General features: G+C 36.2%; 1 protein-coding gene across 1 annotated transcript in view; it reads left to right on the top strand.

Annotated features, from left to right (window-relative positions):
* MAN1A2 (mannosidase alpha class 1A member 2) overlaps nt 1-25440 on the top strand; it is a 182391-nt gene that overhangs the window by 137370 nt on the left and 19581 nt on the right. Inside the window, exons 9-12 of the mRNA XM_032881268.1 lie at nt 7080-7195; nt 10356-10575; nt 15820-15992; nt 19016-19131. Coding sequence (XP_032737159.1) covers nt 7080-7195; nt 10356-10575; nt 15820-15992; nt 19016-19131 — 625 coding nt within the window. The remainder of the gene's footprint in view (nt 1-7079; nt 7196-10355; nt 10576-15819; nt 15993-19015; nt 19132-25440) is intronic.

Here is a 25440-nt window from a genome sequence, read left to right as displayed (position 1 = left end):
AAGTTGGGTATTCATCCTTTCTGATGGAGGCATAATACTTCATTGTGTATATGGACCACATCTTCTTTATCCATTTGTTTGTTGAAGGGCATCTTGGCTCCACAGTTTGACTATTGTGGCCATTGCTGCTGTGAACATTGGGGTACAGATGGCCCTTCTTTTCACTGCATCTGTATCTTTGGGGTAAACACCCAGTAGTCAGTTGCAGGGTCATAGGACAGCTCTATCTTTAATTTTTTGAGGAATCTCCACGCTGTTTTCCAAAGTGGCTGCACCAACTTGCATTCATTATTTACTTTTTCATGGTGTAGTACATTCTCCCATTTGCATAGTTGAGTTCTTTCCTGATGAGTTTTCCTTATGTGCATTGGAGTTTTCATTTGTAAGCTCAGTTTCAGTGAGAGCTTCATGACGTGTATGTTTTTCTTTCCACTTTCACTACTTACTGCTCCATTCCTGGCAGTTTTATTAATGCTTCCATTGGCTCATCAGTTCAGAACTTGGGTCTTTTTTAAACTGGAATGTCAGTTTTCCCAAGGATATAACACATCTGTTTGCTCAAATATGTAGCAGTTTATCCTAGTCTCAGTCTTGCAGCTGTTTCTGCTTCCTTTTGCTAGTCTAGGAAACTAATTTCACATCCAGAGTCCCACCATGAGTGAGTGCTTTGAATCCCATTACGTTGGAGGAAGTAAACTTCTGGATGTCATTATTTACTTACAAAAAATAGAAGTTCCTGCTTTTAACACTGAGTTTCTTTGTATTTCTTACCTACTACAATTTTTATTTTGTTTTCAAGTGTGGAATACCTTTTAAATAATTATTTCATCCTTTGTTGTTGGTATGTGCCCCTGGGGGGGAGGTGATCTTGTATGAAGTTAAAAGATCATCTTGACAATAGCCATTATATAACTATGAAAACTATTTTGGGGGGGGGGCGACAGAGAGAGTGGGAGAGAAACAATTTTAAGCAGGCTCCACACCCAGTGAAGAGCCCGATGGAGGGCTCAGCCTCACAATCCTGGATCATGGCCTGAGCCAAAAGCAAGAGTTGGACACTTAACCAACTGAGCCAGCAGGCACCCCATGACTATGACAATTTTTTATTAAAGGTTTTTCTATGTTCCCCCTAAAATCATCCTGAGTTACAGAGCGGTAACAAGCTTACAAGTCCCACACCATCCAGAAATACTGGAGTAAACCAAGATGCCCTAAGTTCCTATCTTCTTTGATTTTTATTGATGATAGGACAACAGTGAGTGCAGATCAGGAGACAGGGAAGGAGAAGTCATACATGTATAGTATTAACAAATTGCAGAGTTATCCAGAAAGAACTCAAATTGAGAAAGTTTTATTAGGTCTTCTGCTTCATGGTGGAAGATTGAACTATAACTTCATTACTGTGGCCAACCATCTTTCTTGAGACCACAGTGAAATGGAAGTAAAGAAAAATGTAGAAAGCAGTTAACTCAAGAGAGTAAGGAGATTTGGAGGTAAATGGGAGATCATAATGGGCAAGATTATTTAAACAAATTTGCTTAAACAAATTAGGGTAATGCACTGTAGCTGGGAGTGTGTGAGTAGACCTGAGAAAGGCGCAACCTAGAATATAGTAAAAGAGCACTACAAAAGGGTGACTGATGAAATTCCAGAATGATTCAGAGTTCATAAATAATAGGTACACATAATTGAATAAATAAGTGAGGAGTAGAGTTAATAGTAGGTATTTATTCAAAGTCATTATAGGGAACAAGTGCTCCACTTGAAATTCTTTTTTTTTTTTTTTTTTTAAAGATTTTATTTATTTATTAGAGAGAGAGAGGGAGAGAGAGAGAGCACAGGCAGACAGAATGGCAGGCAGAGGCAGAGGGAGAAGCAGGCTCCCTGATGAGCAAGGAGCCTGATGTGGGACTCGATCCCAGGACGCTGGGATCATGACCTGAGCCGAAGGCAGCTGCTCAACCAACTGAGCCACCCAGGCGTCCCTCCACTTGAAATTCTTATGCACCAGCTCATCCTGGAATTTTCTTGTAGATAAAACTATGTAGCACTTCTTTTTAAAAACTTGAGTGATTTCATTGAAGAGGAAGTTAAAATTTTCCATGTGGATGTTAGTACCCCAGAATAAAACCTCCCTTTATTCTAAAATTGAAGCAGATCCAGTTTCACAACAAATACCCTGTTCCTGACTCTAAAGCGAAACCTGGCAGTTGGCCCACCTTTCCTCTACTTTGCCTACACAGAAGGCATCCAGTCAGAATTCCCACTCAGGAGAGAGACCTAGTGATGCAGAAGTCTGCTCAGTGGAAGAGTACCCCCTGTTCTGTAGAGGAAACCCCCACTAACTACCCAGAATTTCAGTCTTAACACAGATGAATAAACAGTGGTTTGTTGATGCAGTGGGATATCAAATAGCAGCGCATACATACAACAATGTGGTTGACTCTCACAGAGTATTGGGATACAGAAGATAGCCGCAAGAGAATATATAACATTTATTAAATATACCAGTAGACAAAGTTAAACAGTAGTGGTTGGGAGAGGGTATTAGATGATAACCATATAAAAAAGTGATTGCATTTTTTTTTTTTTTTTTTTTTTACCAAAAATTGAGATAATGGTTATCTTTGGGGATCTGGGAATAATAATTGAGAAAGGGTACATGAAAGGCTTTTGGGCACTAGCATTCTTCTGAGTAGAGATTATACAAATATTCTGTATAATGAATTTTATATGCTTTTCCATGTGTATGTTAAATTTCACAGTGAAAAATACTTAAAGTCAAAAGGGGATCCTGGAAGAGACTGAAGCAATTCCATAAACAAGCATACCTAGTTTTTCAGAGAACTCTAAGAAGGTGATGTATTCATAAAATAGGAATACAGTACTATGAAAAAAGAAACAATTAGAGAACAGAGAAGAGCTCAGAGGTCAAAAGTATCATTGCTTACAGTAAAACCACATTGAAAGGACTAAAATATAAACATTAGAAAAAAAAATCCCAGGTGTGCCTGGGTGGCTCAGTGCATTAAGCCTCTGCCTTCGGCTCAGGTTGTGGTCTCAGGGTCCTGGGATCGAGCCCCTCATTGGGCTCTCTGCTCAGTGAGGAGCCTGCTTCCCCCCCTCTCTGCCTGCCTCTCTGTCTACTTGTGATCTCTCTCTGTCAAAAAATAAATAAAATCCTTAAAAATAAATAAATAATTCCAGAATATAGAGGAAGAAGACTAAGAGAGACTAAAATTTGAGAGTAAAGAATAATAGAAAATCAATCCAAGAGGTCCAGTTTCCAACTAGTAAGAGTTTCAGAAGAGAGAAACAAGCAGGTGAGGTGAGGAAAATAAATAATGGAAGAGAATTTTCTGAGTTGAAAGACGCAAATCTATTGTTGGAATAGTGCCCAGCACAATGAATGTAAGAAAACATCTGAGCAGTATCAAAATGCAGATGTAGAGCTTAGAAAGGCCAGTTGAGTGTGAGGAAGGGGATTGGAGAAAAGAGGACACGTTGAGCCTATAAAATACCATTGCTGATGTCTCTCACCCATGACACAATGTTACGGGACACTGGGGCAGTACTTTTGAGAACCTCTGTGGGAAAATGATTTCCAACCTTGAATTTGATACCTTTACAATATAAAATTAGGAAGGGGAGCATAATAAAGGTATAGTTATAATCTGCATAGTCCTTTCTGGGAAATTATATAAGAATATGACAGTAAAACAAGTGTAAACAAGATGACATGTTGAGGAAACCATGGTACAACTTGGGAAAGCAGGTACAGTACCCCTGAGAGAATAACCAGCTTGGGGAGGAAGTCCTCAAGGGCAATGAAATAAACATAGGAGGGACTCAGTGTACTTGGAAGTGACACACCAGAGGGGCTGGAAAGAAAAATGATGAAGGAAAAACAGGGGAGACCACAGACAGGCAAATAGGAGGACAACTGAAACAAGCACGTTTTTAAGCAGTTGATGAGAAGCCCAAGATAAGACCGGGCAGCTGGTAAGATAGTAATGATATCATTCACCAAGTGAGTCAAGACACCATGACATGACCACAACACTGAAGTAACAGTTTTGATGGGGATATTTTGTCATAGTTGTTTTATGTAGCTGTTTTTTAACATAGTTCCTCGCCAAATAAAAAATTGCTGTCTTCTGGTTCATTAGCAAATAATGTACCCAAAAGGCACCCCTCGGCATTTCTGTTTTACATATATTCTCTTGTCCCTAAATATGAGGGACTTTCCCTGTCTACTCAATTCCATATTGTTTTAATATTTTACAAATATGTGTTATCTTTTATGATTTCCAGTAACTATAAAATATTTAAATCTGTTGGAACTAATTTAGCATCTGAGTGTAACTTAGCCTCTAAACCCATTGTCATATATTAACCATCATTATAAAATTCTTAAATGTAAGTATGACAAGTATTGAAAGCTGTTAGAAATCTAATTGTGATCTTCTTGTGCAGTCTGAGAGAAAATTGTGTTCTTTTCCTCTGAGTGTCTTCCCTAATACCCAAGCACTTTAAATGTTAGAGACTCAGAAGCCTACATAAGGCAGGGGGCTTCTTCTAGATATTTAAATGGAAAACAAAGGAGATCATTAAGCTCCCAAATCATTCTTGAAAGCCACTTCATATGAATGGCTATTTTATGTGAACTTGACAGATCATTTAGTGATAGAGGTCAGAAAAATGGTTATCTTTGGAAGTTGGGGTATTGATTGGGAGGGCTACATGAGGGAGATTTTGGAATGTTGGAAATGCTCTATATTTTTATTTTGGCGGATTTGTGGGTGTATATATGTAAGAATTCATTCAAGTGTACACTTAGGACTAAAGGAAAAAATGTGAGAAATAAGAGCATTTGAGATGCAGGCTGTTGAGGGTACAAGCGAATTACTAAAGTATTAGCAGATCATGTTTAAAGTGAATGGCGGCACTTTCCCCTGTTTATTTCTATAACAGAAGATGATTTAACCACATGAGTTACATGTATTCCAATAATGCATAAGTATATACAGTAAAAATTGAAGGGCTACTTTCTTAGAGGTAATCACTGTGCACGGCTGTCTTTTCGGACCTTTTCTATGTGTACAATAATATTCTTTAAACATACAAATTTTTAGTAGTATCAAACTGTTTTTCTGAAACTTGCCATCCCTCTATTTAACAGCATATAATAGATGTATTCCCAGTAGCAGATGAAAGATTAACCTGATCCTCTTTAATGATTACGTGTTCTCTTACAGTCTGTTTATACTGTAATTTATGTAGCTACATCCCTAGACCTTTGAGGTTATCTGACGTTTTTATTAATGGATACAGGGCTCTGATGACCTTTTTTTTTTTTTTACATCTATACTTGTGTATTTGTGCAAGTGTTTGTTAGAGGATAATTCCAGAAGTAGAAAACCTAGTTACATTTTGATAGCTACTACAAAAATTGCCCTCTGTTCCCAGTACCTGTGAACCATAACTTTATCTACATTGGATGCTATGAGTTTTTAAAAATGTTTGCCAGTTAAATAGACAAAAATGGAACCTATTGTTTTAATTTGCTTTTCTCTGATCACTAATGGAGTTGATCTTCCTTTCTTATTTTAATTACCAATTTGTGTTTCTTTTTTTAAATAACTTGTGTGTGCTCTAAAGCAGTTTTCCTTATTTAGTTATCAGAGTTCTTTGTATAGGGTATTAATCTTCATTTCTGTTCTATATGCTGCAAATACCCTATTCGATTTCTTGTCTTATAAATTCATTTATGGTAGCTTGTACCCGATGATGCTATAAATCTTTTCTTTTGTGGCTCCTTCGTTCTGTGTTTTGCCTAAGAATATTATCTGCTTGGGAAGGGCAGACATCTTCTTGTATTTTCTTCTGGAATACTTATAGTTTTGTGTTTTACTTTAAATCACTGATCCACCACAAATTTATTTTTGTGAGCTTATGCATGTCCCCCCAAACAGATAGCCAGCTGTTCCATAAACCACCCAGTGGTCCATTGTTTCCTCACTAAAGTAGGAAACCAGTGCTAGTACTCTGTGAATGATTGATAAGTCATAAAAATGTGCTGTTTTTCTTTTTTGGGCAGGGAGGATGTGAGTTTTTAAGCAAAGTTTAAGAATGTAGAATGGGGCTCATGGAAAGGGGTAGAAGAATAGCGTTGCCTTGGGGGTTGTGCTGTTGCCTTAGTTAGGATTAAAAGTATAGATGGGATTGGGAGGGAGACAAACCATAAGTGACTCTTAATCTCACAAAACAAACTGAGGGTTGATGGGGGGAGGGGGCTTGGGAAAGGGGGGGTGGGGTTATGGACATTGGGGAGGGTATGTGCTATGGTGAGTGCTGTGAAGTGTGTAAACCTGGAGATTCACAGTCCTGTACCCCTGGGGATAAAAATATATTATATGTTTATAAAAAAATAAAATTAAAAAAAATTACAAAAAAAAACAGTAAAAAAAAAGTATAGATGGGGTAGAATAAGAATACACATAGGGCAGACATATGAAGTAAGAGTTATATAAATAGCAATCAAGTGTATCCATTCAGTAGCTTATTATAGTATGCAAAGTGTTACTACAAAGAAATTCTCGGGCTTTTTCTCCTTTTAAATTTATTTTACTTTACTGTCTATGGCACAGAAATCATCACTAATCATCCTAGAGAAAAATGGGCTTTTTTTAGTTAACATCAGATTCAAGTGTATCTCGTGTTTAATCTTATAGCTTGTATAGTTAAAGTCATTAATATATGAAAGATAATTGTTTTCACTTCTGGAAAAGTATGATTGTGTGATGGTATACAAACTCTGTGGCTGAAGAAAGACTCCTACATATGTGAAATACCCCGTCCCCAGAAAGGGGTTTCTGGAAAGTTGGATATACATGCAGAGGGAAGTGATAAGGGCATATTTTTACTGGACTAAATTTGAAGTATGCTGCAAATAAGGCTGTCAATATAATTTTTAAATTACTGACCAGTAATAGTCATTATACTTGAAAAAGATTATTTCATTGTCTTCTGTCTTCTTTCTCCTCCACCTTCATCGTTCCCTTTTTCTTTTATTACAGATCACACATCAGTTGGTGGGCTGGGAGACAGTTTTTATGAATACCTACTAAAAGCATGGTTGATGTCAGATAAAACGGACCACGAGGCAAGAAAAATGTATGATGATGCTATTGAGGTAATTCTTGCCAGAACATTTACCTGCTTAACATTCTTTGAATATACAGTGTGTTTTGTTGTAACCAGTGACCACCTTTCTGCATTTGATTCTTTGCCCTCACTGTAGAGTTTTAGTATTTTAATCTAAAAGCCTTGTATTGTTTTCCTTTATTGTGGCATTTTTTTTTTTAAGATTTTATTTATTTGTCAGAGAGAGTGAGCACAGGCAGACAGAGTGACAGGCAGAGGCAGAGGGAGAAGGAGGCTCCCTGCTGAGCAAGGAGGCTGATGTGGGACTTGATCCCAGGATGCTGGGATCATGACCTGAGCCAAAGGCAGCCGCTTAACCAACTCAGCCACCCAGGCGTCCCCCTTTATTGTGGCATTTTAAAGAAATTGTTGAAGAATAAATAAGTAATTGTTTATGTGTGAACATTTATTATAATTACTTTTAGTTATTGTCTACACAGACTAGAAAAACTTCTGACTTTACATATATTTTCATAAACATTTCTTTCAGCTGACATTGAACCTACTCATGGAGAGCCTTATGGATCGATAATAAGGGCAAAACACTTACCTAGTATTTTCCACACACCAGGAGCTGTTGTAACCCCTTTTACATGAAATGAAATCATTTCATCTTTACTGCCATTTTATGCTTGAGAACCTCATGGCCCAAAGAGGTTGAGTAACTCGCTCAAGTTCACAATAGCTAGTAAGTGATGGAGCCTAGAACTGAACAGTCTGGCTCCAGGGCCTGTGCTTTGAGCCACTTTACTGTATCATTTCATATTTATATAAAATAGATATAAATGTCTATCACCTCTTACCAGCTGTGACAGTTTAAAATGGGAAAAGGTTTCAGTCTTGGAAGCACTTATATGTGATATTTCCAAGCAAAAACTGTGAAATAGAGAAATGTGTCACCCGCTTATTAAGTTATTTGCTTTCTGATCCAGTACAAACCCATAGCCCTTGAGTGATTTTAATCAGTTTTTAAAGTTGTATTGGAGCGCCTGGGTGGCTCAGTCAGCTAAGCGTCTGACTCTTGGTTTTGGCTCCGGTCATGATCTCAGGGATGAGTTCAAGCTCCCTGTTGGGCTCGGCACTGGCTGTGGAGCCTGCTTAAGATTCTCTCTCCCTCTTCCTTTGTCCCTCTCCCCAAATAAATAAATAAGATCTTTTTTAAAAATCAGTTTTTAAAATTCTCTCTCTCTCTATATATATATTTTTAAATTTTATTATTTTCACTGAAGTATAGTTGACACATAATGTTGCATTGGTTTCAGGTGTGCAGTGTAGTGATTCAACAGGTCCTTACTGCTGTACTCACTGCAGGCCTGCCACCACCTGTCACCATATAACACTATCACAGTACCACTGACTATATTCCCTGTATCCCTATGACTTACTCGTTCTATGACTAGGAGCCTGTATCCAAATACCCTTCACCCATTTTGCCCAACCTCCCACCCTCCTCTCCTGTTCTTGATATTCTTAAATTTTGTTTTCTCTACGTTTTTCTTCATCAGAGTTGTTTGGATTTTCAAAGAAACACATTTAGGCTTTGTTGACTTTATAATTTTGTATATAACAACACCGTTCTGACTGTGGTTGATGATCAATAGTCAGAGTTCTAGCTATTGTGTTTTTAAATTAAAGCAAGAATCTTATTCTTTTTATAGCCTTACTTTTAGGGGAACTAATTCCCTATAGTTTATAGAATACACAGATGTTAGGCTGATAATTTGGTATCAAGTGTTTAGTCCATTGTAGGCATTCAGTAAATGTTTCTTGGGTAGGCATCTATTGAGTGCCTTTCCTGTGGAAAACATAGCGGATGCCATGAGGCCCACAAAGATGAAAAATACTGTCCTTGTATTCGAAAACTTAATCTTTCCATTCATGGTGTTAAAACAACAATCAAAACTTATAAATCAGTGGTAGTCTCTTATTTTCCTTACCACCCAATTCCTAATTCCCCTGACAGCCCAAATACAAGTATCTACCATTTATTTATAAAATGACTTCTTAAACATTTATTGACTACGTACTACACTTATAGGCCTTATGAAGTATAAGATGATGAATGAAGCATAGTCCTTACAATTCTGTAAAACAGACATTATCGTTGTAAGGAATACACAATAAATTTTTCCAAAGCTGATTGTTACCAAACTTGTCAGAGAACAACACGCAAAAATGTGGGTTGTCTTATTGTTTTTTATTGTCCAAAAAGTGTAGTCTCTAATTGTATATAATCCTTTTCACCAAAGAGAACTGAATTAATGGTATTTCTTATATAATTATTTTCCATAGAATTATCTCTAAAGGCAGAGAATTAATTTATAGCCCCTCCTAGCAAAGTCTGAGAACATAGTCCAAAGGAACAGAGCTCCTAAAAAGTCTAATTTTCATAAAGTTAAATGTACTTGTTGGAGACTATGTTGTGTTACATTCAAGTTGAATGTAAAATATTTCTCTTGCCATCCCCACATCTTTTGAGTAAAGTTGGCATTCCAGGAAGGATGGACTCTGTTTTCACATGGCCTCTCATTGCCATGACACAGCACCCAAAACAGATACCTGAGTTTGCAAAGTAAGGGGCTGAGGGGTGACATTTAAACTTCTAACTAGTTTTTGAAAGCTTTATAACATACAAGCTGCCTCACCTAATAGTGCCTTTTTAAAGTGCTTTGACGAGAGCTGTAGTTACGAGGAAAAGGAGAGACCATTTTTACTAAATACCAAAATCATATTTTTCTGATTAACCTAGGTATCTTCCTCTTCAGCTTTATTGTACGAAATAGAAAATAGATTGATAGAACCTTTTGGGTTATAACTTGTCATCATGATCTCAACTGACTGATTCTTATGAATTCCATTTAGCACAAGAAGAAGAAAACCTGTAATGCAGGTCATGTTATGTCTTTAGGTCAGTCTTCTCTCTCCCACCTTGTCTTTATCCTAATAGTGATGCGGTATTCAAGATTCTGTGCGACTTGTTTGCTCTCCAAAACTTACTTTTTATAAATTAACTCTTCCAGTTAGGGAAAGTCACTGATTTGTAGAATATCCTATTACCTATTAAGGTTTTATGATAACTGGAAGAATGTAGTAAGTTTGAATACTAACACTTTGCTTCTAAAATTTTGAATTTCTGCTCTTTATTACAGGCTATAGAGAAACATCTTATTAAGAAGTCCCGAGGAGGTCTCACCTTTATTGGAGAATGGAAAAACGGGCACTTGGAAAAGAAGATGGGGCATTTGGCCTGTTTTGCTGGGGGAATGTTTGCACTGGGAGCAGATGGTTCCAGAATGGATAAAGCTGGTCATTATTTAGAGCTAGGGGCAGAAATTGCACGTACATGTCATGAGTCATATGACAGAACTGGTAAGAGTATTAATAACACTAACCACTTAGTCTAACAACCTCTAAGTTAAAAATATATCCAGGAATTAGAAGGAAAATATATAGGCATTTTTCACTTTAAAATAGTTATTCTAATACAGTAAATCATTTTTTAAAGAATTTTAATTTTAATTCTGGAAATGTGTTCATCATTTTTAAAAATTATTCTGAATTCTACTGATTTTATTAATAAAGATTTTTAAGAAATTGTATTAAGGATGTCAGGTGGGGCATTTGAGGATATGTGGAATGACCTTATTTATTTTAATATAGTAAGAATCCATTTTAGCCATTCATTTCAGCTTCTGAAAAACTAGTTACTTAAAAGAACACAGAATTGGCTGATTGGGGTTACTTGCCTTGCATATCCTCTTGTGAAAATAAGAATGACCAAAAAATAATGGTAGTTATATTGAATGTATGATTGGTATCTGGGTCTTTTAGTAGTCTCTTAGTCAATTCACCAATAATTTTGGGATTGATTGTGCCTTAGACAAAAAGGATCCTCTGTTGTTGCTTTAGGCAGATATGTAATGTTATATAATATTTCTGGGTTGCAGTGTCCTTACCTGGAAAATGAGATGGTTCTCACTGGTGAAAAAGATTGTTTTTGGGGGTGGGAAAAAAAAAATCTTTTTTTTTTTTAAATATATAAAGACTAGATATATATACAGTCATGGATAGATAAACATATTTGATTAAATGCTAACCTTGTTGATGAACAGGATAGAAGTTCTCTAACAAAATATATTGATGAGTTGTTGGTTAATCAAAATTTCATGGAGAGAGAAGGCAATCAGGTTTTTTTTTTTTTTTTAAGATTTTATTTATTTATTTAACAGACAGAGATCACAAGTAGGCAGAGAGGCAGGCAGAGAGAGAGGGGGAAGCAGGCTCTCCACTGAGCAGAGAGCCCGATGTGGGGCTCGATCCCAGGACCCTGAGATCACGACCTGAGCTGAAGGCAGAGGCTTTAACCCACTGAGCCACCCAGGCGCCCTGGCAATCAGGTTTTTTAACAAACTTCAAAAAGGATTGAGAAATACTAAAGTAGACCTTCCAAGATTTTTTTTCTGCTTTAAAAAAAGTGTTTCTATATGAAATAATGGAAAATGAGTTCACAGAAAGACAAAAACTAGTAATTTCTGTTTGTGATTTCAGAAGTTGAGTTGTTTTTATGAAATAACTGAATTTCCATTTTAGGATTTATATAATAAGGAATTGAACTTATGGTGAAATTGACCTTTTAGTTCCCTCAGTAACTCAGGGATTCCATTTCTTGACAAAAACAACTAAGTCAAAAGGACATTGAAGTGGATGTTATTTTGGAGTGGTTTAGTGTTTGTATGTAGTACTTAAAAAGTTGGTGATCTAATTATAAATAGAAGCTAAATTATATTAACATGTTGGCCATATGGAGTATCAAGTACATATTTAAAATACAGCTAAAATCAGTAAAACACTGAGGACCACAATGGATATTTGGTATGCTTATTATGATCATGAGACTTGTTATGCAGGTTTTGACCACAAATGAAATAAAAGATGTAAAATTGTAGGGTTTTACAGAGCAGACATATTAAAAATATGATATACTATTGTTATCATTAATTATTCACTCCATTGAACGTGAACACCTCTGATGTGCCAAGCCTTACACTGGATGCTTACAGATGAAAGTGTGAATAAGACCTATCTCCTGCCTTTGAGGAATTATAGAATACCAGAGTTAGGAGAGGATTCCCTGACTGTCACATTTCATAGACATTGCTGATGCTGATATGAAGTACTGTGATACTGTAGAAAGGAAATGTGCCTGGGATTGAAAAACCCCATGTTCCACTATTTATTATCTCCGAGCCTTAGACAGCTCATTTAACCTGCCTAAGACTCAGGTGCTCCATCTGCAAAAAACTGGAACAATAATATCTACCCTGTCTTCCTCAATGTGTTGGTTCTCATGGTCACTCTTACATGGCAAGTCAGTGAGCTTGTGACTTTCTTTGCCATGGTATGCCCCAAAAGATAACTGTTTGATTTGTGTCCTGTATTTTCAAGTCTTTCACTGTTTTTACATATCTTTAATCTCAACTTAAATCCTTTAATTAAACGGTACAGTCCTAGTGTTGCTTCCTTCCCACTTGGTAATTACATCTCCTGTGTTTTGGTATAGGTGTGCTAGAATTTTTTGGCCGGCTTATTTAAAAATATCCATTCACTTTTTAGCAGTGATTCTGGCTGAATTCATACCATAAAGACTTTGGAATTTCACTTTCATTTGTTATTGGAATTAGAATTAATACTAATGCAAAATTTGGTAGTCCTCATATTTCATCTTCTTGATGAGCATGGTCTTCTGCTAAATAATTTAACTAGGTTTGTAGGAAACATTGCTGAATCTGTTCATGAAACCAAGTAGTAACTTAGTTTCAGACCTATTGTATCTACATGGGAAGCTAGATTGATACATTATTTTAGTTTATTCTGAGATATAAGGCAGAATTGGTGCCAAATGAGGTCTTAGACTTTCAAAATAGAGTACTGTCCCCCCCCATTTCTAGATTTAAAACAAAAACAAAAAACCCCAAAACTCCTGAACATGAATAAAATAATGACTGTTACTTAATTTAATTTACTTCTTATTGAAGTTGGCTAAGGTCTTCCCTAGACCATGTGCAATATATTACGTTTTGGAAGAAATTTTAATGTTTACATACATACAACATATTTAATGGACAAGAGATCCATTGGACATGGAGTTTTGGACATAACTCTTTTCTTCCTTAAAGGAAGTTAATAGGGAAATAGTTTAAGTTCTTCCTTTACTGTTAGCCTTCTGAAACTGAAGTCCAATCACCTGTCCCAGTATATTCCTCATGCTTTTTTATCTTTTGTTGGATTTCTTTTCTTGACCTAAGATGCTTATTTTTCCCATCTCTACAGACTCTACCTATCTGGAAGAGACCTGTGCCTTACAAACTAATCTATGCCGCCTTTAAATGTATCTTTCACTGTCTTACTATTGACCTTTGTCACATTTGATATTTTATTCTGATATTTTTTTTTTATTTGTGCATGTCTCTTAAGTTTGCTTACATTATATGATTTTGGCATCCTCTTAGGGTTCTTTTTACCCAAGTCCTAAGTTATTTATGGTTTCAACTCATTTTTACTTGCTGGATTAGTTAGTTTCCTTCTGGAAGTGAAGTACAAGTGTAAATGGGAAATTTAAGCTAGAAAATAGAAATTAAGTGCAAGATTATTAGGAAATTATTTTTTATAATTAAACAAAGGAACACATAAGAAATAATGCCCTCAGAAACACAAAGCCAGTGATTTGACCAGCCTAATGTATATAATTGGTACATAATTTAGGCTTGTACATTCTTATTTACCAACTTCTCATAAAGCAGATATGTTCTCTTTCTGGTATGTCTTTTTTGTGAAGTTGTGAATGACCAATCAGAGAGAGAGAATTTTTAGTGAGAAGTTTAAAATATTAGTATCATGCAGCCAATTTCTACTTCCAGTTCAGGCAATATTATCATTACAGAAGTTACTGTCTAATTTAACATTAGCCTTAAGATTAACATTTGAAAACTCCATATGATCACCTCTTAGCATTCATTCTTTGAGAAAGGAAAAACATGAGAAATTCAGATAAAATGACTTATTCTCCTCTTTATTGAATTGCCATCATCTCATTGCTTATGGTGTTTTAACTTTTATCGTCATTTTAAAAACATTTATTAAATTCCAAATCATATTTGATCATATGCTGACCTTGTTAATAAACAGGATAGAAGTTCTTTAACAAAAAATATTGATGAGTTGTTGGTTAATCCTAACCTCAAATCCCATTGAAGAGCTAGCTGGTAAAAGCTTTATGTGCACACAGAGTTATGCATATGGTTTCAGAGGCTTCTTGGCAGAACACTGTCTTCTTCTGGAGCCTGTCACAGAGTTCATGACCCTCAGGTTGAAAATCTCTTGCTTGAGTTCTGCTTTAGTTCTCTTAGACTTAGCGGTAAACTCTTCTGGATCATGTATTTTGCTTTCAGTAGAACTATCAACCATTGGTACAAGGCTTTTGGTTTTGTGTTTTTTCTTGGAGGTGATGGTTGGTGAGAAAGACTGGCTTTTCACATTTGTATGGGATTACTTAGAGCTTATAGTATCTCCCTTGTAGTGCTGAAATTTGTTACAGCAACCCATGTCATGCCAGCAACTGTGGCATGGTTCTGTTTATGGTCTACCAGCATTATAGTTCTTGTTTTACCTTTTCTTTTCTGAGAAAATATAAAAATGTCTAGCATATTTTGGAAGAGATGAGAGATCTTGAAACTACCCCTAAAAGGAAAGAGAAATGGCAGCTGAGAATGGTAATTATGTGTGAGCCCAACATCCCAGTGGAAGATGACTTCACATTGATCAGAGTTAAGGTGCTCAGTGTAATTAGAAAGAGGTTATTGAAAAGACTTTAATGTAGTGCTGTATTCTAGCCTGAATGGAAATCATGTCATTCAAAAAATAGAATGTAGTGTTGAAATATATGTGTAATGGCCCTGTTTTATTCAAATTGATAAATGGGCAATACTGATGAAATTCTTGGTGATTGACAGTTTGAATCTCTTCCTTACTATATATACAGGGGCCATAGGAGAGAAGAGTTTATCTTTAAAACTGCTTTAAGTTTGAAAATACATTGCTTTTTATATACTGTAGGATGCTCGAAAAGTATATAATCTACACCTTAATCTAATTCAAGATCTGAGCTCTAAAATGTTTTCTTACATATGTGTGTTATATTTAAAAGGACTTTAAAATTGTTCTGACTTAAAAAAAATAATTCTGCACAGTACAATTATCTGCCTCATTTTATTTTTGAACAGAACAGAATATGTAATGTGCTTATGTCTAGCTTTGCATTTGTTGCCAGAGGATTACTAGACTCTTGTCAGTATAGTCGGATTTAGCGGTATGTTGATGTGCATTATGTATGAGAAATATTTCATGTCAGGATAATAAGAATATTTATAAGGCTAGTATAAGAAAACCAAATGTGGATCTTTTAAAGTCACTGATTTTGCAAAACAGCCACAATAAAAATAAAACAAAATGAACATAACTTTACATTATGCCCCATTCTTTCAGGGGAAAAAGAAGCTCTGGCAAACAAACACAAATGGTTTATTGTGCTCATTTGTTTCTTTTGTCATGTTACAGCATTAAAGCTGGGTCCTGAATCATTCAAGTTTGACGGTGCAGTAGAGGCTGTGGCAGTCCGGCAGGCTGAAAAGTATTACATCCTCCGTCCAGAAGTAATTGAAACCTATTGGTACCTATGGCGATTCACTCACGATCCAAGATATAGGCAGTGGGGATGGGAAGCAGCACTGGTAAATAAGCCAATATTTCATTTTATGTGCAAGAGCATTAAATCAAGCCTGCCCACAGAGCCACATGTCCTCATCCATGTTACCTCATGTTCAGTAACTGTAGTGCGGCTTTATTTATCTGATGCAAAAACTCTGTTACTCAATTTAAGTTGCAAGTTTCTTTCTTTTCTTTTTTCTTTCCTTTCCTTTTCTTTGTTTCTTTCAAGATTTTATTTGTTTGAGAGAGAGAGGGAGAGCACGAGCAGGGGAGGGAGGGGCAGAGGGAGACGCAGAATTTTAAGTAGACTCCTCACTGAGCACAGAGCCTGTCCCTGTTGTAGGGCTTGATCCCAGGACCCTGAGATCATGACCTGAGCTGAAGTCCTGTTTTGCTCAACCATCTGAGTCACCCAGGGGCCCCTTAATTTAAGTTGCTTAAGCGGTAGAAGTAAACCTTAGAATCCAGTTTAGTTCTTGATTAAAACTATTTTCCTACTGATGTTCACTCATTATTCTTCTTGAATAATGAAAAATCATTTAAAAGACATTATGGGTTTCAGTATGATTACACAGTTTCTTTACTTGCCAGTTAAGGCTTAACCTCTAGGGGGGAAAAAAAAAAAATCCTAAAACTGCCCAGACTCACAGCTGGGGTAGATTACCCACTATTCACTTCAGCTTGTGTTCCAAGTAATTTCTTAGTGGACCATCATAAGAAGAATCAGTGAATTGTTAAAATTTTTCTAGATTGAAAGACTGTTTATTTACTTATCTATTTGTGAGACATTTTTATTGGTTAGTAAGTAAAGAAGTCAAGTGGTTTTTTCTTAAAATCCTAGCCTTTCAGAGAACCCCATGGCTGTCACTACCTAGAGAGGAAGAAAAATATTAGTCTTCTCATGAAAGTATAGCATATTCCTGGGAGTGAGGGAGTGTTTTATTCTTTGAGATATACTAGTTATGACAAATAACAGTAATTATGATGAATATTCATATTGCAGTTGTTTAACTTAATAAGGTTGCAGCCTAGACAGAATTATGACATTGTAGGGGAGGTAAATAATGTTAGTAAATATCTTTGGTAAGAATGTGCAATATATGTTTTAGGGCAGAATGTAGACCAATTTATGTAAAAAGAAGGTTTCACAACCAGAGTATAAAGTACGTGAACTGAAGTAATTACGCTTTAAATTCAAGTTTCAGAAGATGCCATGATGAGGAAAGGCAGGGATGGAGATAAAAGAGGAGGATTCATATCTTAATTCACATTTTAAATAGAAGTTGCTTTCTTGTCCATCACTGGACATACCCATGTTGGATATGAAGAAGGTAAAAGGGAAGACAGACTGAGACAGTCTCTATGTCTTCTGTAGCTTTAGCTATTACATTCACATCTTCAGACTTCCAAATTTGAGTATACTTACATGAAAACTTGCCTTCAAGAAATTATTCCAAATGACTTAAAGATTTAGTCATGCCTCCCTGCTACTTTCACAGTATCCTTAAACTGCTCTGATAGTTTTCTGGTGGTGAAGACACATGATCATTACACAGAACATGGTATTTAAAAACTCTTGAATTCAAAATATGTTTAAAATATTTAGATAAGAGGGGACCCTGGGTGGCTCAGTTGGTTGAACAGCTGGCTCTTGATTTCAGCTCAGGTCATGATTTTCAGGGTCCTGGGATCGAGCCCTGTGTTGGTCTCCATGTTCAGTGGGGAGTCTGCTTGAAAACTCTTTCTTCCTCTTTCTCTCTCTGCCCCTCCCCCTGCACGTGCACATGCACATGCACTCTCTCCCCTCTCTTTTTTTCTCTCTTTCTCTTAAATAAGTCTTTAAAAAAAAATATTTAGATAAAGTACCAAACTCTTTGGTAAGAAGACTTTTAAAACCCAGCTATAGTAAAAATGGAACTATATAAAAATGAACAGCTTGATTAAATAAAAAATTTCAGTGTTAATTAGCCTTTCATTAGAGAAGAGGAAAACCAGAAGAGTAAGAAAGGTAACAAGATTAGGAAAAAGAAGCCATGGCGGTAATGATTAAATAACTATACCTTCATATGACAGTGTCTCAGGGTTATGGTAGAGCAGAGAAAGAAAAGAACCACATGTGATTCAACTTCTCGTGAATGGCTTATTTTTATAGTGATAGACCTGCATAAGCAGGATATTTGCTTCCTTTGAATTAAAAACAGGTTTGAGTGGGTGCCCTTTGATTCCATGTATTTTATTTAGACATGTTCAGAGATGCAAGAAGAGATCTAAATTAAGAATTTTAGCTCACAGTGGGGCAGTAGAGAGCACAGTAGTTAATAATGTGGAGCAAATTATTACTCTTTGCCTTAGTTTTCCTGTCTGAAGTAGAGCCTACTGAGACACCTCATGTGTTGTTAGAGATTTTAGTGTTAATACATATGAAGCCCTTATAAGACCCTCCAGCATGTAGCAAAAACTTCATAATGGTTAGCTTTTAATATTGTAATTATTGTAACAGCTATGTGGGTGAGTACATCCTGCCAGTTGGTACCACCTGTAATGCCTAACTTGTGGGATTGTAATATAATGTCTGTCATACAGTACACTTGCAGTAAGTATTACCTCATTGCTATTACTAGGGAAAGCTCCTAGGTAATAACTTTTTTCAAAGCATGTTTTGGATTGTTTATTCTTAGAAGTGAAAAAGTTGTCTTTAAAATTTAATTCAAATTAACCTCCCCTGGTTTGTCAAAATTAACGAGGATTTATTGTGCTATACAGGTCTCTAATTCAGTGTGAATAGTCCAAACTTGACTTTCCCAAGTAAGAAAAATGTAAGATGTTTTTAAAAGATGAAAGAGTTTTGGAGAGGGAAAAGTTCCACAGGAAACAGGATACCTCGGTTAATTTTTCCAGTGCGAGAATATTTCCATTTGATAATAAATCTTATTCTTAACCTGTCAAATTCTTACATAGATCTTTGTGAACTTTTAACTACGGTTCCTTAATTTGTCCTTCAAAACTTGATATTCTGTGGAATTGTTTTGTCTGATTTCTTTCACAGGCTATTGAAAAGTATTGCCGAGTCAGTGGTGGTTTTTCTGGGGTGAAGGATGTGTATTCTTCTACTCCCACACATGATGATGTACAGCAGAGTTTCTTTCTTGCTGAGACATTAAAGTAAGTAGATGCCTTTAAAAAGTTTTTATTGTGGGCTGGTTTTGCTGTATGATCACTACATGATGAATTATGACTCTGTGGTGTGTTACACTAGGTTTTATTACAAGTATCTTTATATGTAATTGGATCTTAAATTTTTAGCTGCATCTCAAGAAGAGTGACTTTAACTATGAGGTAGATATTTTGTCAAATAAGAGTTTAGTACCTTCATTTTGTCCTTGGCTCTGTGGTGTGCATTGGAATCCCCTGGAAGACTCCTGAAAACATGCATCACTTGGGCCATACCCACAGAGTTTCTGATTTGGTAGGTCTAAGGCCAAACCTAAGAATCTGCATTTCTGATGGATTCTCAGCTGATACTCATGATGCTGGTCCTGGGACCACACCTGAACTCCCTGTTCTGGCTAATGAAATCAGTTCAGAATAATCATGGAGTTTTAAAGGTCCTAGAGGATATATGATCATAGTCATGCATCCTCCCTGTGAGGTTTCCTCTAAAGATATACGTAAAAGGAAGGATGGAGGGGGGAAGACAGCTATTACTTGAGTTTATTCAGAACTCCAGGCAGAGCTCTATAAACTGACCTGGAAGAAGGTGGAGACTTGAAATGTGTCCACTTCCCTAAGGACCTGCAAAGTAAATATCTTTTGATACCCTCTCTTAAATTTCATAAATTTCCTGTCTGCCTATTCCTGAATGCTTCATAAAGTGTCATTCCATTTGTTCAAAAAAATGTATTTACAACTGTTTATTTTTAACTTCAGTCTCAGATCCAATAAGGATCATTTGTTGCATTTGGTTGTCATGTCTCTCTGGTTTTCTTTAACCTAGAGCAGTGTTCCGTTTTGCTTCTGTCTTCTGTGACATTGACATAAGTGTTCTGGCTAGTTGCTCTGGAGAATGTCCTTTAGTTTAGATATTTGTGCTTTGTTTCTTCGTGATCGGATTTAGGTTAAATGTTTTGGGCATGATATTGTATAGATGATGTGTCCTTATTGCATCCTCTAAAGAGGCACATGATAACAGGTTAACCCATTACTGGTGACTCCAAATTTGATCATAAGATTAGATTCGATTAACGTAAAGAATCTTACTTGTTGGGGTACCTGGGTGGCTCAGTGGGTTAAAGCCTCTGCCTTCGGCTCAGGTCATGATCTCAGGGTCCTGGGATCGAGCCCCACATTGGGCTCTCTGCTCAGCAGGGATCCTGCTTCCCCCCACCCCCATCCCCGCCTGCCTCACTAGCCTACTTATGATCTCTCTCTGTGTCAAACAAATAAATAAAATCTTAAAAAAAAAAAAAAAAGAATCTTTCTTGTTTTTGTGAGTGATAAGTGATCTGTGGATTGGTTGGTAACTCCCTGACTGGGTAAATATCCTTTTTCCAATAGTCTTTCACCCAGTGTTACTAGCATCTTACTCAATGAACTATTACTGTAGTAGTGGTCAAATGCTGATTTTGAGGCTTCTTCTAGTCTTAAAAAGAAATTACTTGATTTTCAACATTCGTATACCATTTTTTTCACGTCACTCTTCTGCTCAAAAAGCCACAGCTCAAAAAGCTCATCTCTAACTTCATTTCTCATTTCTTTTACTATAGATTCTATCCTTAAATCAAGCTATAGTCAAATACATATAAATAGGCAATGAAATGCAAAGGAATATATATATTCCATATGTATATTCATATATATACATACATACATATTCATATATATACATATATATGAATATACATATGGAATATATATATTCCTTTGCATTTCATTGCCTATTTCATATTTCATTGGCTCTGGTAGGAATACCTTTACGATTTCTATTAATTCCCCTCTCTTATTTCTAAATTCAGATCTCACCTGTTACAGATTGGCTTTCATAATTCTGATTCCTCATCAATATAGACCTTGAGTACTTTAGTACATGGGATAGGGCTGCAGATTTGTGCCATGCAGCCTTTTCCTTTCCAGTACGTGTATGGAATATCTCCAGATCACCAGTTGACCACCTTGGTACTTTCACTGCCAAGTTCAGAAAGAATCCATTTGAACACAGCACTCTAGGTAGCCAGTTTGTTTGTTTATTTATAAATAAATATATATATAGACACACACACACACACACACACACACACACACACACACACACCAATACTAACTACAATACTAACTATAATACTCCCAGAAAAACACATATATATGTTTGGATCAATAAAAATGAAAAAAATCAAACAAGATCAATCCTACACGTAATTATAACATCTAGACTGAAGAAATTATCACAGTTGAGTACTACATTCAGCACCAAGCTTCTTGGTAGTTAAAGCAAAAAGAAAGCATTTTGTTCAGTGTCATTCTCATCTTTGTGAGTTGGGAGAATGTATTACTGTAACAAATGAGACCGAATTTTTTTTTTAACTGCTAAATTATAAGATGACTTAATTTGATAGCTCATTATTAAAGACTGAACTACTAGATGAAGCATATAAAAATGCCCTTATTATAGGTCAAAAAGAGTTGAATACTGGGAATTTTACTTGGTTCAACCTAGTACAAAATGCCAAATGTCTTCAAACATTGATGTTACAGAAGATGTCAGACTCTTAATGTGACTTATTTTTTATAAAAACTTGTGGCATTTGAATGAAGACATTTCTGTGAAGACTAATATAGGTTTATGTTTTCTTACTATTAAGATAGAGCTTAAAACTCTATAGAGCAATGAAGACTAGTATGATTTCCTAGATTTTTCTCAAATGCTAACTAAACAGGATTTTGTCAGAAGCTGAGTAACTGTTAACTGAAGATTGCTATTCTATCTAGTGGTTCACATTTATTGTTAATCCATAACAGGTGAGATCTGAATCCATTAGTTTTAGCTACCAGAGATGGCAGCTGATTAGCTTGGCAGTGGCAAAGTTAAGTGTAAAAGCCTGTGGTCTTGACCTAGTTGAGGGCCATTTAACTGGGATGATATACTATATCTAGATGGACTGTAGCTGTAGGTAGACATTTTCCTCCAGAAGATAAGATGCTGTGTCCTCTTTCCTTGCTTCCCTTAGTAGTTGCCAATTTGTTTATTCCTATAGCATATATACTGATGGCACAATAAAAACTGTGTAATCAGTAAGGTCAGAGATAGATTCCTTCAAAGCCTCTTTCCTTAAAACTCTTACGTTCTATTAGAGGAAATAAAACACGTGCAGATTTGTAAAAAAATGTTAAAAATAGCGCATAAGAGAAATGTTAATAAAGTAAGCCAAGTTTTCTGGAGGAGGAAGAGTTTACTTAACCTAGAAAGCATAAAGAAAGACTTCCTGAAAGTGGTGGCATTTAAACCAGACCTGAAAGCAAGATGAATAGAGTAGGATGAGTTCATATTTGGGGAGTAGCTATAAGGTAGACAATGAAATATTAAGGATGAGATATAAGTACTCTTTAGTGTAACTGATGGTTGCTGGTATCTTAGAGATACAGAGATTTGGAAAGAAGGAAGAGTAGGAGATAACATTAAAGTTTTCAGTGTGGGTAACTGTAAGGATTATGACACCAAGCTGCAAGAATAAATAGATTTCCAGAAAAGATAATGGGTTACTTTTGACATGTGTTCCCAGGAGACATTTGAAAATACAGGTCTGGAGCTAAAAATACAAGTTCAGGAAGATTTTTAAGGATGTAGAGAAAAGAAAGCATGTATCTGATCCTTTGAAAATGCCTACGTGTAACAAAGGAGGTATTCCAGGTTAGCCTGGTAGAGTGCATTTATCCTCCACTCTCTCTTGAAAGCCATTAGAATGATTATAGAGGGCTAAGAAGGTGTAAAGAACAAGCACAAAATAAACGAGAAAGAAATCAACAGCAGACAAAAGATGTCTGCTTTTAGAAGATAGAAAACAAGAAGCTAAAGTACCTGCATGGGGAGATGTTAATGAAAACAAACTGGTGAGTGCTTCAGAACCTTGGAAAGACCAGAGACTATAGGGTGCGTGGTAGGGTTGACAACTGTAGAATTTTTAAGTAAATTTATGTAAGGAGTAGCTAGACCCCAGGTTCACCCCTGCTTCATCTCTACCATGAATGAAACTAGAGATTTCTTGTCTGAAGAGGTTGAATCATAGAGGCTGTGGACTTAGCGATGTCACGCACAGCTGAAAACAGACAGGAGATTGGAGGGTTCCTTTCTAGGAAATGAATTAGCCTACAGGAAGAAAAACAGAGCTACGCTACATGAGATTCCGACAGAAAAATGGCCACATCCTCCTCTGTTCCCCAGTGGTGCAGCCACCAGTAAATGCCAACATGCCTGCGGTTTCTAATCCACATTAGGGGCCTGGCTTTTAAATATTAATGCGCACATTGACTTAGAAATATCATCAAGCCTGATGTTTATCTATATATACTTAGAGTTTTTAAAGTTTATTTAAAAAACAAAATATGACTACAACAAGGTAATTTGAGAAAATATCCCAGAAGTGAAGGACATGAGTTTCCAGTTTGAAAGCAACCATCAAGATTCCAGCACAGTGGGTATAAAAAGACTCACACCAAGACACAGCGCTGTATTCAGACCCCTTGGGGTAAAGGAAAGATCTATTGGCTTCCAAAGAGAGGGAGAATAAGTCTTGGGAAAATGATCTGACATCAGGATGGCTTCAGACTTCTCAAGAACAGTCGTGAAAGCTAGAAGCGGTGGATCGGTTCATTCAAAATTATGAGAGTTAATTCCAATTTAGAATACCAAGTTTTAAGTCATGCAAAGTCTCTAAGGTCTACTATCTAAGTTAATGCCTTGGAGGATATATGCTATCAAAACTGAATATAAACCAAAACAGAAGACATGGGATGTAGGGAACAAGTGAAAGGAAGATCAAGAGGGTTATTGGTCTAGACTGAATGTGACAGAAGGCTCCAGAGGGATTTTCTCCAGATTAAAATTTATAGGATGTTTCTATCTGAATATTTTAAAAGTAGATTTAGACAATTGAAGATTTTGGTGTATTATTAGTAATAAATACAAAGCAGTCTGCTTTTTAGGTGAGGGGAGGAATTGTGTAAGAAAGGAAAAGCCGTGAATAGCTTTCAGCTAAGGGGAAATTGCTTAACTTGAAGCCTTTTGTTTGGAGTCTGGATTGTTTTACAAAAATAGGTAAATAATACCACTGCTGCATTTGTCTGGTTGTAAGAAGAGAAATATATTCTTTGATAATGGGCTTGTTTTCTCCGAGAATTTTCTTCTCATTGGTTTTTGGTATAATAGGAGCTGATCCAAAGTCCCTTATTCTACAAGAATCCAAGAGACGTATCTGTACCTCAGTATCTACATCCATTAACCTAGGCCTAACTTAGCTCTCACCGAATCTTGGTGAGATGCATCTGTATTGGAAGGTCTCAGAAATTGAGAAAAGTGTACATGTTGAAGATACATTTCTGTTTTTCTGAGTTCGGTTGTATTGACATTAAATGGTTATGAGAAATCACAGGTTAGGTGGAATCCTAGTCCTCTTAATAAGTTTGTTATTGAAAGAGAAATACCATAAAGACCAAGTTTACTACCACAGTTTGTCTGCTTCCACTGGCAAAATATCTGGGGCAGAAACAATGTTTTGTGTGCCTTTCTGTGACTCTGGCTTGTGCACTCCCCCTCCTTCCTATCTCTTAAATTCAAACTTTGAATATAATAGCGAAATTCTGGAAAACTATATGTCAAGGATCTTGGTCAAAGCTATGTACCAGGGGTGTTTATTACTGTTCTAAAATTAGTTATTACATGTTCAGTAGTAGTTGGACAGTTAAATTATGGCACGTCCACATGGATATTAGGGAGCCAGTTATGAACTCCTCAGAATATTAAGTAGGCCATTAAGGCTATTGATATTAAGTAGGCTATTATGTGCACATATACATAGGTATAAATAAAATGTGTACATAAATAACTCCATGTGTATTTTAATACCAGAAACATTCTGTTTTTATTTTTGTAATCAGAAAAAGCCTTTTAAATAAATTAAACTGCAGCCTGCATCAGTTTTCCTGCATCAGATTTAGTGGCTGTTTTTGTGTCTAGAATCAAAAGGAAAGTTTTTTGAGCTACAAGAAAATCTAGAGGTCATTCAGTCCAACAAAAACCACCACAATCCATTTCTTCCTCCCACACACATTCCCAATGCTAAGTCTCTTTACAACACACAGAGTATTTTGTCATAAAGTCTTTTCTCAGTCTTGTCAGTTGATGGGCAGCTTGCTGCCTCAAAAGGCCAACCCATGCCACTGTTCAAAAGCTTTTTTTATTAGAAAAAATCTTTCTTATTTTCA

Source organism: Lontra canadensis, unplaced genomic scaffold (genome assembly GCF_010015895.1).
Source record: "Lontra canadensis isolate GAN:19392208 unplaced genomic scaffold, GSC_riverotter_1.0 scaffold75, whole genome shotgun sequence".
Classification (NCBI taxonomy): domain Eukaryota; kingdom Metazoa; phylum Chordata; class Mammalia; order Carnivora; family Mustelidae; genus Lontra; species Lontra canadensis.
The sequence above is the reverse complement of the archived record's forward strand: the minus strand, read 5'-3'. Positions and strand labels throughout refer to the sequence as shown.